The sequence below is a fragment of the Talpa occidentalis genome, unplaced genomic scaffold (genome assembly GCF_014898055.3).
Source record: "Talpa occidentalis isolate TD23 unplaced genomic scaffold, MPIMG_talOcc4v2.1 talOcc4.9, whole genome shotgun sequence".
In the NCBI taxonomy this organism is placed as follows: domain Eukaryota; kingdom Metazoa; phylum Chordata; class Mammalia; order Eulipotyphla; family Talpidae; genus Talpa; species Talpa occidentalis.
In genome coordinates this window covers 32,146,392-32,161,152 of record NW_023605305.1, presented here as the reverse complement: position 1 = coordinate 32,161,152, position 14,761 = coordinate 32,146,392, and the positions used below count along the sequence as shown (strand labels likewise).

The window sequence follows — 14,761 nt, the reverse complement described above, 5'->3', positions numbered from 1 at the left end:
TATATTTATTTATATTTATGCACAATTATATTTATTTAATTTATTTAATTATATTTATTTAATGATATAAAGGAGAATAAATTGCTATTGAACCTATGTAATAGCTACATTACCATATAAAGCAAAGACATTCAGTTAAAGGTCTTGTTTTGAATTCTGCATGGTTGGTGAGAATCAAACACTACTGAAAACTGTTTTATTCAGATTATCAAAGGAGAGCATACAAAATTGAGGTCTAGAGACAGCCTAAGAAGGACTTTTAAACATATCTGTTTTAGAAAACAGAACATTAAAAAAATACCAATGAAATTCTAAGTAAATAACCATAATTAGATTTTCCTCAGTGATTCATTCACTCTTATGTAGTTAATTATTGTTGCCCTGCATCTTGGGTCAGGAGTGTGCTTTCACAAAATGTATCTATTTCCAGACTGAAGAGAATCCTCGAAATCCTGAGTTAGTTCATAAGTACAGTCTGGAAGTTGTCTAAGTTATGTCAGTTCTGAAGTCTTTACCCAGGTTTTTTTTTTTTTTAATGTTAATAATTCAGAGTACCAGAAAAGTCCTTTCCTTAATGCTCAGACTTTTTTGTTGTTATTGAAAACATGATTCTAGCTGTTAGTTTATGGTAAGCGTCAAAGTACAACAGAAACTGCCTATAGAGATCATGAAAGACAAATGACTGTGTTTATTATAATAACCAAAATACTGGCAGATAGTAAAATTCTTTGGAATACAGTGCATAAGTATTTCATAAGCATTTGATCAGTGTTTTCCCTTAGCACCCTCTATTTACGCTATGCTAGAAGTATGTTTTCCTTTTATCTTTCCTACTCTGTTCAGGGATTAGGCAATTAAGTAAGGAAATTCTGAAACAAGACCTTTAACTGAATGTCTTTGCTTTATATGGTAATGTAGCTATTACATAGGTTCAATAGCAATTTATTCTCCTTTATATCATTAAATAAATATAATTAAATAAATATAATTGTGCATAAATATAAATAAATATAATTGTGATATAATTATATGTACTTCCTTGTTACCCCAAATTTGGATTAGGCTATTCTTTTTTTTTTTTGCTGAGTGCTTGATTTATGCCATGTTCTGGCACTTGAAAGAATTTCTCTCTTGTTTTGTTGCTGGGATTGGCTTGTCTGCAATGCTTTGTATATGTTTACAGCAAACAATCTTTTAACTAAACTAGAAAAACAACTAACTTAGAAATATCTTATATCATTTTACTTTCCTCATGGCTCTTTCAAATTTACTTTTCATTTTTACAAATAGAACTTTACTTTAGGAAATCATTAAGGAAGTGAAAAAAGTGAGAGTCATTATTTTTTTGGACTGTTTTTCTGTTCTTGGTGACCTCATTCTGTCTTAAAGGAAAGTCCTCATCATTTAACATGATGTGTTTCCCTTAATGTGCATTAGGAACTTAACAGTTTTAAAAACAGTTTTATTGTGAATCACTGCTGATACTGCTTTGATTTTTTAAAATTTCAGTATCTAAGAATAAATATTAAAAACAAGTTAATGGTTTAAAGATATTTGAGAAAAGCAGGTAACACATGTAGCTATTACCAGTATTTGTCAAAAGACCATTTGTCTGCTACCTCTTTTCTTCCATTGCCATTTAAGTTTATTGGCATTTAAACAGCATCTATAGAAGACTTGAAGTCAGAAGATATGCTTTAATGTTAGGACTCCACTAATTATCTTTACTTTCTCTAAACATGAGTTACTCATTTCTGTAATGGACATGATAAAAAACACTTTGCCAATGTTGTCTAGATTGTGCTGTACTCATATGACTGTCCATACTCTCCTTGGCCTTTGTTAGTCAAAGGCTACCTGTTCCTTTCTTGAAAAAGCTAGTTCCCAGTCACAGGCAGGTAAAGATGATACTTTTGTCTTCTCTTGGTTGTCAACTTACAATTTGCATCTTTTCAGGTTGATACCAGCAATACTGGAAGAGTGTTGGCTTCTGATGCTGCTCTTTTCCTGAAAAAATCAGGGCTCCCAGACTTGATACTTGGAAAGGTAGTATTTGTTCATTATCACTAGATTATAATGAATATTCAGTAGTGTAGATGAATTGGGTACAAATTCAGAAAGATACCATCAAGAAGCTTTGACTTAGAACTGAGTCATAGAAGCTGTTACAGTAATAGGCTGGAAGGAATCTCTGGTGCAGTGATTTATTTACTCTCTTGAAAAGTAAGGTGTTTTTTAGATTTTTTGGAAAACAAATTACGGTTTAGTGGAATGAAATGAGGAAGTAATAGTACATTTGGGATTTGTGGGGAGAACAGTACAGACTGGGAACCTTGCCACTCACTCAGAGAGTTATTTCTATCCCTACTTCCTCTTTTATAACTGTTTCTAACTGTGTTTAATATCTGGTGAATAGAATAAGGGATGAAAGACAGGAAAGAACACAAAGAGGTGGAAAGTCCCTCTCCTTGTGAGTCCTTATGCAGGATATTGAATTATGTTCAAAATACTAAAAAAATTAAGTATTTCAACTTGCCCATAAGAAAGAATATCAGCTTAATAAGGATCTAAAGCCAGTGCTCTAGTAGAGAGGGGATTCAGAATAAGAACAAAGGTTTCTTTCCACTTTTGATTCTGTGATTCCTAAATCTGACTACCAAAGAGCATGAGGTTACAAATTGCAGGAATTTAATTTAAGGTGATTTTTGTTTAAAATATAGATTGATATTCTTTTTTTCCCTAAATTTCAGATTTGGGATTTAGCTGACACAGATGGCAAAGGTATCCTGAACAAACAAGTAAGATAAAGAGATTTATAACAATATTTTTGAGTGATTCTGAATCACAAAACTCAACAGTTTCCTATATTTTTTCACATCATTATACTGTATACTTTATTTTTCATTGAAGTAACATTGCATTATAATCTTTAAGTTTCTTGTGTATATCATTAAAAATCATATATATGTATATACTACATTAAGTTCACTATTAAAATTCTAATTCTATCTTTCACCATCAAATTTCCTCCTTTTTACTGGATTTTCCTACCCTCCTTCCCTTCTGGTATCCATTAGTTGGTCTTACAGTATAAAAGTTTATTTTATTTATTTTTTTTAAACTTTATTTATTTATTTATTTATTTGTTTATTTATTTATTTATTTATTTATTTATTTATTTATTTATACAAGCACTGGGTACAGTCAGAAGCACGGGAGGGTGAGAGAACTCACCAGAGCCAGAGCGGGGAGCAGAGCAGGCAGAAGGACCGAAGTACACTGCTGAGGGGAGCAGCGGGCGGCAGGAGAGGTCTGCGCGCCATGTGGGACCCTCCTCCGGTGGCCGGGGAGCAGCCGGGGATCGAACCGGCACTGCAGAGGCTGCGGGCAGCTTCACAACCCAGCGCTCAACCGCTGCGCCACTGGGGAGGCCCCTAAAAGTTTATTTTTTATTTATTTAGTTCATGTTTGTTTTCTTTATATTGCACATGAGTGAAATTACAGTCTTTGTTTTTATCTAACTTATTTCACAGAGTGTAATAATACCCTCTAGGTTCATCATGTTGCAAATGACAGTTTTTTTAATACTTTTAAATTAAGAATTTTTTTTTAACCAGAATTAGGGTTTTGTAAAGGCAAGTGTCATAATAAATCTTCATTGTTATTTCTAGTCAGTAGACATTAATTCCTAAAAGTTAGTGTTAGTTTGGTGACATGGTCTTCCTCGAGTATCTTAATCTCTTTGGGCTGCTATGACAATATACTGCAGACTAGGTGGCTTCTCAACAGCAGAAATATATTACTCACAGTTTTGGAAGCCGGCAGTCTGAAACTGAAGTGTCAGCATGTTAAGGTGAGGGCCCTCTTCCAGCTTTTGGTCTTTCTTGTTGTGTCTTTACATGTCAGAGGTTGGCATGTCCTACATGCCAACCATATTTTATAAGGTGATAGTTCTGTGCAGTAGAGCTTTACCCTGATGGCTTAAGTACCTCTTAAATGCCATACTTGTAATAATGTCATCTTTGGGAGTTAGGATTTCATAGGAATTTTGTGGCCACACATTCAGACAATAGCATGCAACTTATTTTCTTCATTCAGAGAGACTTTGATTTTTGTATCTTAATTAAATTTCTTAGGTGTATGTACAGGGATATAAATAAAATTGAATTTTAAGTGTTAAGATGATATTGCTGATTATATTTGAAAGGATGCTCTTGGTTAATCAAGTCTGAACAGTTTGCTAGGTCTTATCTGTGACATACGACCCCCCAAATGATTTATAGACCAGAAGTGAACCATAAACCAGAAGTAGACCTGATTCCAAGGAGTAATTGAATCCCTCATAGACTGAGAAGAGAAAGAAGGTTGGAAAACTTATAATACCAGCCTTTAAAGAGTAGAAGAGCATTGACTCCAACAGAAGAGACTTGAAAGTTCAGAGGAGAACTAGGAGTGCTTAATGAAGATACGTTGGTGGAGGGAGAGATTCCAGGAGGACCAGACTGTCCAGGCTGCCAAAAGAATGAGTAGAATGAGACTTTCTTACTAAGTCTTTTGTGTTGTCTTTGGTAGCCAGGAGGTTATTTGTAATAGAGCCTGTAATTTCTCTAGCTAATCATGGGAATTGAAGTCAGATTGCGTAGAAACTTGTGAAGTGAATGAAAAAAAGGGTATATCTTGAAATAACGTATTTTAAAGAAACTTATGAGTGAAGATAAGGAATTTTATCAAGTAGACTCTACGGAACTGTTTTGCCTTAGGCCCAAGACTGGGTTAGGAGTCGGAGCACAAATGGTGTATGTGAGAATAGGAGGTTTGGGAAAAGTAAGGGAAGGTTGATTGCCTCAGCAACTGTACCAGAGTGTTGACAAGTTGCAAGTAATTATAACTGGAGTAAAGGCTTTTGTTTTGTCTAGTCTGGACCTGACTTTAACGCAAAACAGCTGAAAATCAATTGCTTAAGCTTCTTGCATTTGTATGTTAAGTTTTAAACAGAGACTTCAAATGCCAAAAATCCAAGGACCTTTGGGAGAGATTTCCAAATATTTTGAAGTTAAATGGTTATGTAATTATTTTAGATACTGCAGTTATTCTCTGTAGCTTTTCTGGAAGGCAGTGATTGAGTCACTTGAATGATATAATTTATAATTTTATATCAGAGAAGACTTTTTTCAGATTATGTCTTCTCACTTAAATGTAAAAAGCATTTTTAACATTATTAAATATTATTTTAAATAATATTATTTTAAATAAATTATTTTAATAATTCCCTCACCGGTGGCCAGGGAATGAACTGGCACTGCAGAGGCTGCGGGCAGCCTCGCAGCCCAGCGCTCAACCACTGTGCCACCAGGGGAGGCCCATTATTATTAGATACTTTTGAAGCATGCTCACCTTATATAATTTACACTATCTATATAGAACATAATTTATTTAAATATATTTCCATTTATAATTTTTTTGCTGTTTTTAGTGTTAGGAACACCTTTGTATTTGGATCTCTTCTCAATTTTAAAGCAAGTGTGTTTCAAGCAGATGTGCTTTCATATTTGTTGTTCATAAAAACCTCATAGTAATTGTGAGCTTTGTATTTTCAGATTTTATATATGTATATGCATGGATGGATGGATGGATGCATGGATGGATGAATAATGCTGATGATACTAATTACTTTTCTTTCTCAGGAATTCTTTGTTGCTCTGCGCCTTGTGGCATGTGCCCAGAATGGCTTGGAGGTTTCACTGAATAGCTTGAACCTGGCTGTTCCTCCACCAAGATTTGTAAGAAATGTTTTTTTAATTTAAATTGTATTTAATTTAAAAGTGATAGCACATGATTTGAAAATTAAAATTACTATTTTAAAAAATCGCCTCTCCTATCACTCAGCTTCTTGATTTTCTTTCTTAATGGTTACTGCTATTATTAGTTGCTTGTATATCATTGAATTTCTAGATGTATGTATAAAGAAATGTACATACACATTTCCTTATTTTTTGTTAATTATAGCATACATGACACATGATTTTATTTTTTATAATTTAATCTGCTTTAGAGATCTATATAAAACGTTACATAAAAACTTACTTTATTTTTTTATAGCTGCATAGCATTGCCTATCATCTATTTACCAAAATTTAACTCTATTTAATAGCTTTTAGCTTGTTTCTAATATTTTATTTTAAAATAATGCTGCATTGAATAACTTTGAGCATATGTCCTATAGCTTGTGCAAAACTATACATAATTTCTCAGAAGTAGGATTGCTGTTTCAAAAGTTTCTGCATTTGTAATTTTTACATATATAATAACTTGTCTTCTGTAACAATCCCACCAGCAATTGGTTGAGTGCATTTTTGTTAACATACTATATTCAAGCTTTTTGATCCTTATCAATTTAATAGGTGACAGACAAATGGAGTGTAAGTGTAGTTTTAATTTGTTTTGCGGCATGAGGTTGGGTAGTTTCTCATGTTTATGACATCTACATTGCCTTTATGTTGCCTAACTATTTAAAATTTTTTTCAAATATATTCATCTGACTCTGCAAGCAGATTACCATAATAACTTAGACATGCAATTAATAGCTATCATACACTTGTAACAGAAAAGTTGGGTCTTGTTATAGCTTAATTTCCTTAAATATTGTTGAGAATAAATTATCAGCTAACAGGGCCCTATATATTTTTGTTATATTCAGATATCTTTTTTTTTAAAAGATTTATTTATTTATGCATGTAAGAACTGGGGTGTAAGCCAGAGGTACAAGGTGTGAGAGGATTTACCTGAGACAGTGGGAAGCAGAACAGGCAGATCTATTGAAATACACTGCAGAGGGGAGCAGCGGATGAGGCAGGAAAGGTCTGCTGTGCTATGTGGGTTGCTCTCTGGCCAACCAGGATCAAACTCATGCTGCAGTGGCTGGCGATAGCTTGACAGAGCTGTCTTTAACCCCTGCACCATGAGGAAGGCCCTGTATTCAGATATCTTTATCTTGTAATAGAACTTCTATAATACTTACATGTTGTAGTTAATCTACAGTCTTTTATGCAGGTAACAGCACAGGTACTCTGTTTTATTTGTCCTAAGACTTAGGTCTAGTAGGGTTAATGTCAAATAGTTAATGTATATTCTGTATGCATTAAGTGTCAGTGTTTAGTGTGAATGTATTTAAATCCAAAATCACTTTTTCTTCTTGCTTATTAACGTGAAGATTTCCTTCGTGTACACTACTTTCCTTTTTAGCATGATACCAGTAGTCCTTTGCTTATCAGTGGAACCTCTGCGGCTGAGCTCCCGTGGGCTGTAAAAGTAAGTAAAATTTGTAAGTCTTTTTTCTTTGTCCCTACTTTGCTTGCTGTCCTCATAACCCTCTCTCCTTACTTCTAAAATTTATTGAATCTGCATTAGATTTTCATTTATTACTGTTCAAGGACAGTAGAGAAAATACTGGTAATAGAAATCATGTTTGAAAATTCTGGGTAGCTAGATATACTTTTTTTTTAAGATTTATTTATTTTTGGGTAGAAGAACTGGGGTGTAGGCCAGAGGTCCCCTGGCTGGGGATCAAGCTCCTGCTGTAGTAGCTGGCTATAGCTTGATAGCTGAGACCTTAACCACTGCACCACCATGGAGGCCCCACTAGATATACTCTTTATAGCTGTATACCAAGCAATTCCTTACAAAATTTTTTCCCTGAAATAGGTGTTTTCCATTACAGTTACTTAGAGATGTCTCACTGGTTATAGATGACAGATTTTAAAAATAATATTCTAATATAGCAGACCAGATTACCTTTAATAAAGGTCTGCAATATATTAGAATCCATTTTGGTTTATATGGCTATATATACTTGTGTGCTGTTAACTAATTCTTTTCTTTAAAAAATTTATGACAGACACATTGTGATTTTTCTTAAAGATTTATTTATTTATTTATTTATTTATTTATTTATTTATTTATTTATTTATTTTTATACAAGAGCTGGGGTACAGGCCAGAAGCGTGGGAGGGTGAGAGGATTCACCAGAGACAGAGCGGGGAGCAGAACACGCAGATGACCAAAATACACTGCTGAGTGGAGCGGTGGGCGCAAAGGAGGCGCCATGTGGGACTCTCCCTGGCTGGCCGGGGATTGAATCTGTGCTGCAGAGGCTGTGGATAGCTTCACAGCGCTGCGCTCAACCTGCTGAGTCACTAGGGAAGCCCCATGTTAACTAATTCTTAAAAGTGTAAGAATTGGACCTTGATTGGAAAAATCATGAACAGTAGCGGTTTTCTTTTTTAATGTTATATAACTTTCCAGGATTTTTAGGAAAGTGTGATGTTATTGTTAAAAGGATTTGCTTTGGGAAAACTGGGAGAAACTTGATGTTTATTTCTATGGCAGTGGTTTTCTTTTTAAAATTTGAGTTCGAAATGTAACTAATACCATAGAAAGTTGTAGAATATTACTACTAGTTGTATATGCTTATAAAATTTACTTCCTATCTGGATCTGTTTAAGTGAGAGGACTAGACTAGATGCTCTCCTAAAACCTTGCTATCACTGAAATATTTTGATTCTAACCTAAAAATAGAAGAGCAAAGATAGTATTTCAGCCATGAAAGGAATGGAGGGATACTGACTCTTGAGTGGAGTTACTTTCAAATTATAATTTACTGTTACATATTTTCATGAAAGTGAAAATTGTTTTTTAAATGATAATTTAAAAATTGTTGTTATTCTTTGAGGACTTAATTTTTATAACTGCACTTAAATCTTTTCACCATTATTTAACTTGTGATCTTTTTTAAATTTATAGTCTGAAGATAAGGCCAAATATGATGCAATTTTTGATAGTTTAAGTCCAGTGAATGGATTTCTGTCCGGTGACAAAGTGAAACCAGTATTGCTCAACTCAAAGTTACCTGTGGATATCCTTGGAAGAGTAAGAATTTTTTTTTACAGAATCTTTACAGAATTTTTTTATTCTTATTTAATATATAAAATTATTGCTAATTAATTCCTGTTTTTGGTGATTCACTTATAAATATGAATGTGTGAAATTAGCTGTGGATGTCTAAGCCCCTTAAGTAAAGTAGTAGGTCACGTTTGCTTTGTGCTGTACACTGTCCTCCCAATTCCTTGACTTAATTTCTGGAGACCCATGTCTGTATCATGTGACTTCATATGGGATCATTTCATCTCATTGAATCATAAATTGTTTTCTAATTAGAACTTCCTGTCTTCCTAGATAGTTTTCTTAGATATTTGCAAGGCTAATTATTTGACTTCATTAAGATCTTTAAGTCTCAAAATACTTTACTTTCCCCATCTTTTGAATTTACTTTTTTCCTTATCCAACTTGAATTTTGTTTTGGTCCACAATATCTTGTCCTTATCCTTAACTCCCTTTGACATCTTATTCTAACCTCCTGCCTGGTGAGAATCCAATTTTGCATGAAGCTAATTATCTGCCTTGTCTGTGGTTGCATATGGACTACTGAAAAAGTCCAGTAAGATTGGTATCATCATCATTTCATCATCACCCGTTTTATTTAGGCTCCCCCTACTGGCAGCCACTCTTGTCCTATTCCCATAGTGATTTCTCTCTGCCACTCTTCATGTTTCAAATTTTGTCTACATCAGACCTCCAACTCTTTCTTTAATCCCTTGCTTAGTGTACATAGGTTCAAATACTGGCTACACCATTTCGTAGTTGTGTGACTCTGGGCAAATCATTAGAAAACCATATCTCAATTTTCTAATCTTTAAAAGGAGCATAATTCCCAGTTCATAGCATTATAAGGACTAAAGTGATAAAGTGTGAAGCATTTATCACAATGTTATATACTCATGATGGTGATGTTAACTACTACTACTACACCACCAATAGTAGAACTACTGGATCAGTGTTGGGTGGGTTACATACTCAGTAATTTTTATTTAAAAGCCACTTTTTAAAAAAAATTGAAGCAACATTGGTTTAAATTGTTTTTTGTGTTTTAGAAGTATAAGTTCTCCCCCTTCAGGTGCTTTTACCATATGGCATTTTCCATCACCAAAACACCCATGTCCCCCACCATTGTCCACTGTGCTCCCTCCCACTTGTTCCCACCACTCTCCTTCCCCCTCTGATAGCCTCAGTTCTATAGTTGGCTTTCTGTGGTTAGTTTTTAGTTTGACTTTATCTGACCCTTTGTTTGGTTTTCTGTATTCCACATATTCATGACATCAGTAGTTGTCTTTCTCCTGACTTATTTAGCATAAAAAAGCCACTTTCTATTATTGTTTTTCCACTAACCATTTCTCTACTGTGTGGTCAATGTGTGATTTCAAAACTATAAATATATATGTTTAAAACTAACCCTCTTAGTAGCTTCCTCTTGCATTTAGAATAAAACTCATATTCCTTTCAAGGCATTTTCTCTCCAGTTTTATCTCTTATCAGTATACTTTCTTTTCCTGCCCAAATAAAATTTTATTGAATTACTTAAATATCTTCTTTTTGAGCATTTAACATAGTTTTATAGCTGGTTTAAGTTATGGAATCTACTTTAGGTTGAGATAAACTCTTCCAGGATCTTTTAGATTTTATTTTTTCTTAGTAAGTCCTGCACATTAGCTGGTTAATGATTGATAAAACAATATTAATCAGATATTTCTTTTATGTGATTAGAGTTTCTAGTGTAGGAAAAACAATGATGGATTTAATTAGAAGTCTTCACATTGAAAATTGATTTTGTTTCATAATAGTTGCATGATCCTAGATAAGTCATGTAGCCTAATTTCCGAAATAGATTTAATAGTACCTTATGGAGTTGTTGCACAGATTAACTGAGACGATGTTTTTAGAAACCATTGTAGTTTTTTACAAGTACTGTGTACATAGTTATTTTAATACTTGAAAGGAACAGTGTATCTTATTTAAAAATTTTAAGGGAATTTCCATTTAAAAAATATTTGGTATTAAGAATTATTGTTTATTTTTAGTATTGTTAATATAGCATATATTATAATTTTGATATAATAAAATGATTATCATCATTGAAACTTCTCAGAGAAATAGATATTACATTACACTGTTAAGGTGAAATTTTCCCTCTCACTTATGTTTTTGGTGTTTATAAGTACACATGAAATGAAAGGGCATTAATTTTTATTTTTAAGGTTTGGGAGTTGAGTGATATTGACCATGATGGAATGCTTGACAGAGATGAGTTTGCAGTTGTAAGTATCTTAATGCTCTTAAGATCTTAACTATCTTCATGGTTTTCTCAAGTGAACATTTCCCATTTTAGTTCATCCTTAGAGGAAAATTATTTCCCTAGTGTTATTGGTATGAACATTTTACCTAGAATTAATAGGTCATTAATAAATATTTTTGAATAAGTATATAATAGAAAAGTGTGTTTTGTCATCTTCATTTTCTTTTTTAAAGATTTATGTGTTTATGTATACAAGAACTGGGGTGTAGGCCAGAGGTGCAGGGGGTGAGAAGATTCACCAGAGACAAAGTGGTGAACAGAACAGACAGATCTACTGAAATACATTGCTGAGAGGAGCAGTCAGCAAGACAGATGTCTGCTGCTGCCATGTGGGTCACCTCCCTGACTGGGGATCAAACTCATGCTGCAGTGGCTAGCTTCATAGTGCTGTGCCTTAACCCCTTGCACCACCAGGAAGGCCCCCATCTTCATTTTATTTGACTTTAACATACGCTGAGAATAATTTTACTTCAAACATACCCCCAGATTTTCACATTACTTCATTGAAGGAAAGCATGAATAACACTTTTATTTCACTTCATTTATGAGGACAGAGAATGTTGTTATATTTCATCTGAAGTCACATTATCCTTAATAACTGGATAGTTAATTCTAATGAGAGTTTAATTCATTTTTTCCTTAAAGGTTAGATAAAACTCTGCTGTGACCTCATAATGATAAATCTTTAATATCCCTGTTAAAATCTAATTTGGAAATTAGTCTCTACTCATTTAGTTTTGCTATTTTATTTTCTTTGACTTTCTAACTTGTTGCCACAGATTTCATTATTCTTTTCATGTCTTCTGGATTTGTGGTTGTGCTCCTTTTTCATAACAAATTTAAAGTGTTTTTGCTCCCTTTTATTTTTTGTTTAATTGGATTTTATCTAGCTGTTGACTTCTTGAAAGAGCCATGTTTTGAATTTACTTGTCCTTTTTGTTATATTTTGACTTTTTGTTTCATTCTTCTTCCGTTTTTGTTTTAATTCCTTTTTCCTTTTCTTTCGGTTTACTTTTCTTTTTACTTTTGAAGATAATATTAAGTTCCTTTTTTCAAAAATCATCTTTAATATTGAAAGTGTTTAAAGGGCATATTTTCACTTGAACACTAGTTTAGCTGGATTCCATAGATATTGGTACAAAGTAATCTTTTTAGGTAATTTTTAGTTTTCTTTGATCATCTGTTTAGAAATGTTTCCTAATTTCAAAGAAGTTAAATTTGCTTGTTTTTGTTATTCTTGTATATACTTTTAGCTTGATGAAATTATAATTAGGGAATTTGATCTTTAAAATTTCTATTTAAAAACATTTGTGAAGGTTTTCTTTTTTACTGAGTTCTTTTTTTTTTTATTTAAATTTATTTAATCCGCACATCATTGTTCATTTTTATACAGTACTTAGTTTCTCCCCTCAGGTATAGTCCCCATAGTACTCCCAACACCATAGCCAGGTTGCTCTTCCCTCCCTTGTTTTGACCCTTCTCTTCCTTTCCCGCTGTGTGCCTCAGATCTCTGGTTAGTTTGCAAGTTTTGTCTTTTTCCTGACCCTTTTTGTCATGTTACCTAGTTCTTGACCTGTTTTAGCCTACATTTCCTGTTAACATTTCTGTTTAGAAAATATTAGAACTCTGGTCCCTCATAGTGGCACAAGGACTATCACCAGCTACTGCAGCACAAGTTTGATCCCCGGCCAGGGAGCTACCCACATGGCGCAGCAAACCTCTCCTGACTTGCCCGTTGCTCCCCTTAGCAGTGTATTTCAGTCAATCTGCCTGTTCTGTTCCCCACTATGTCTCTGGTGAATCCTCTCACCTCCCACAACTCTGGCCTGTACCCCAATTTTTGTATGTATAAATCTTTAAAAAAAAAGAATATTGGGACAAAACATTGGCATTGGTAAGCTGTATTGAGAAATATTTCTTCCCTCATAAAACAAATGAAAAATTTCAAAGTAGCATTTATTTTAACATAGAATGGATGGAGAGTGGTATTATTCTCACATAATAAACAGTAGTATATGTGAAGGTAAGCAAATACATATAGTTATATGTCCAAAAGCCTTTTCCTAGGCTACTTCTTTTTTTTTAAATATAAATATTTATTAAAAGAAGAATTTAAGAATAAGTAACATTGTTACTTATTTGTTCTTTGGTGATTACCAGAGAAAAAGGATATTGGAAATACATCTTACTGAGTTTTACTTCTGACTCATTTACCTTAATAGAAAGTTTCTGACATGGCATTTGAGGGGACTTTTTAAAAAAAGATTTTTTTTTTATTTATGCATACAAGAATTATAGTGTATGCTAGAGGTGTAGGGGGGTGAGGGCATTCACCGGAGACAGAGTGGGGAGCAGAACAGACAGATCTACTGAAATACACTAATGAGGGTAGTAGCAAGTGAGATGGGAGGTCTGCTGAACCATGTGGATTAACTCCTTGGCTGGGGATCTAACTTGTGCTGCAGTGGCTGGTGATAGCTTGATAGTGTTAGCCACTAGGGAGGCCATGAGGGGACATTTTGCAAAAGGGACAACTTTTCCTTTCTGGTATCAATTTGAAAATTCAAGATGTATGTAAAATTATGGTTCTGCTATTGAACTGAGGAAAGTGACTAATAATTGTTCTCAAAACATGTTTTCCCATAAGCAACATGAACATTACTGTAGAATTTATTAAAAATGCAAATTCTAACTAAAACAGAGGATTGTAGTAGGGTGATTTAAAAATCTTGTGTTTTATCGAGCTTTTCAGGTGATTGTAATGACCACTGAAATTTCTTTCTATGCTTTTTAAAATGTTCCCTTTCTAAAAAGCGTAGAGAATGAAAAAAGTCAAAGAAAGTGAGGAGCTACTGTTAATGGCATCAGTAAAACTAAATTCCCTCTTTCCTTACTATCTCTGAGTAAGTTTAAGTTTTTCCATGCTTTTTCCTGAAATAAAAACAGATATTCTAAATTCTTCTTAGTTAAGTGTCGATAACTGTAAATACATTTACTACTATATTGCAGTTCAAAAAACTAGTTGGAATCCGTGTGTGTGTGTGTGTGTGTGTGTGTGTGTGTGTTTGATTTAGTTGCTGTGCTGTGTTTGTTTCTGTGGCAGTCTTTGACTAGGATAAAGTACAAAATCACAATAAAGAAAACAAAATCACAATCTAGAGATATATTGTTTACTCTGTTTTATTTGATAGGAAAAAAATTTGGCTTCAGTTTTGTCAGGCAAACAATTTTCAAGGCAACATGAAATTAAAATTTTTTTTTAACTTTCAAAAAACGTGTTGTCTATTCTCAGCAGATGGCTAACAATGCTTTTTTGCTTCTAGTGTCTACTCTTCCAGGAAATGACTCCCATCTGTAGCAAGAGTAGTGCTGACCTTTAATGCGCATGTTAATCACTTCTCTCTGTTCAGTGCCAGTCTAGTAATATTACATATATTATGAATTTGGTTGCAAGTATGTGCTAGCCAGATTGTTTTCTTTGGAATTCAAGTTTTGGAGGTAGTTTCTCTGAAACTT

At 33.6% G+C, this 14,761-nt stretch overlaps 1 protein-coding gene across 4 annotated transcripts in view; it reads left to right on the top strand.

Annotated features, from left to right (window-relative positions):
• The window catches only part of EPS15 (epidermal growth factor receptor pathway substrate 15), a 123,498-nt gene that overhangs the window by 31,918 nt on the left and 76,819 nt on the right, over nucleotides 1-14,761 (top strand). For all 4 annotated transcript variants that reach the window (XM_037500322.2, XM_054691504.1, XM_037500320.2 and 1 more), the window contains exons 3-8: nucleotides 1,957-2,046; nucleotides 2,751-2,798; nucleotides 5,685-5,780; nucleotides 7,243-7,308; nucleotides 8,800-8,925; nucleotides 11,148-11,207. In XM_037500322.2, the coding sequence (XP_037356219.1) occupies nucleotides 1,957-2,046; nucleotides 2,751-2,798; nucleotides 5,685-5,780; nucleotides 7,243-7,308; nucleotides 8,800-8,925; nucleotides 11,148-11,207 (486 nt within the window). The remainder of the gene's footprint in view (nucleotides 1-1,956; nucleotides 2,047-2,750; nucleotides 2,799-5,684; nucleotides 5,781-7,242; nucleotides 7,309-8,799; nucleotides 8,926-11,147; nucleotides 11,208-14,761) is intronic.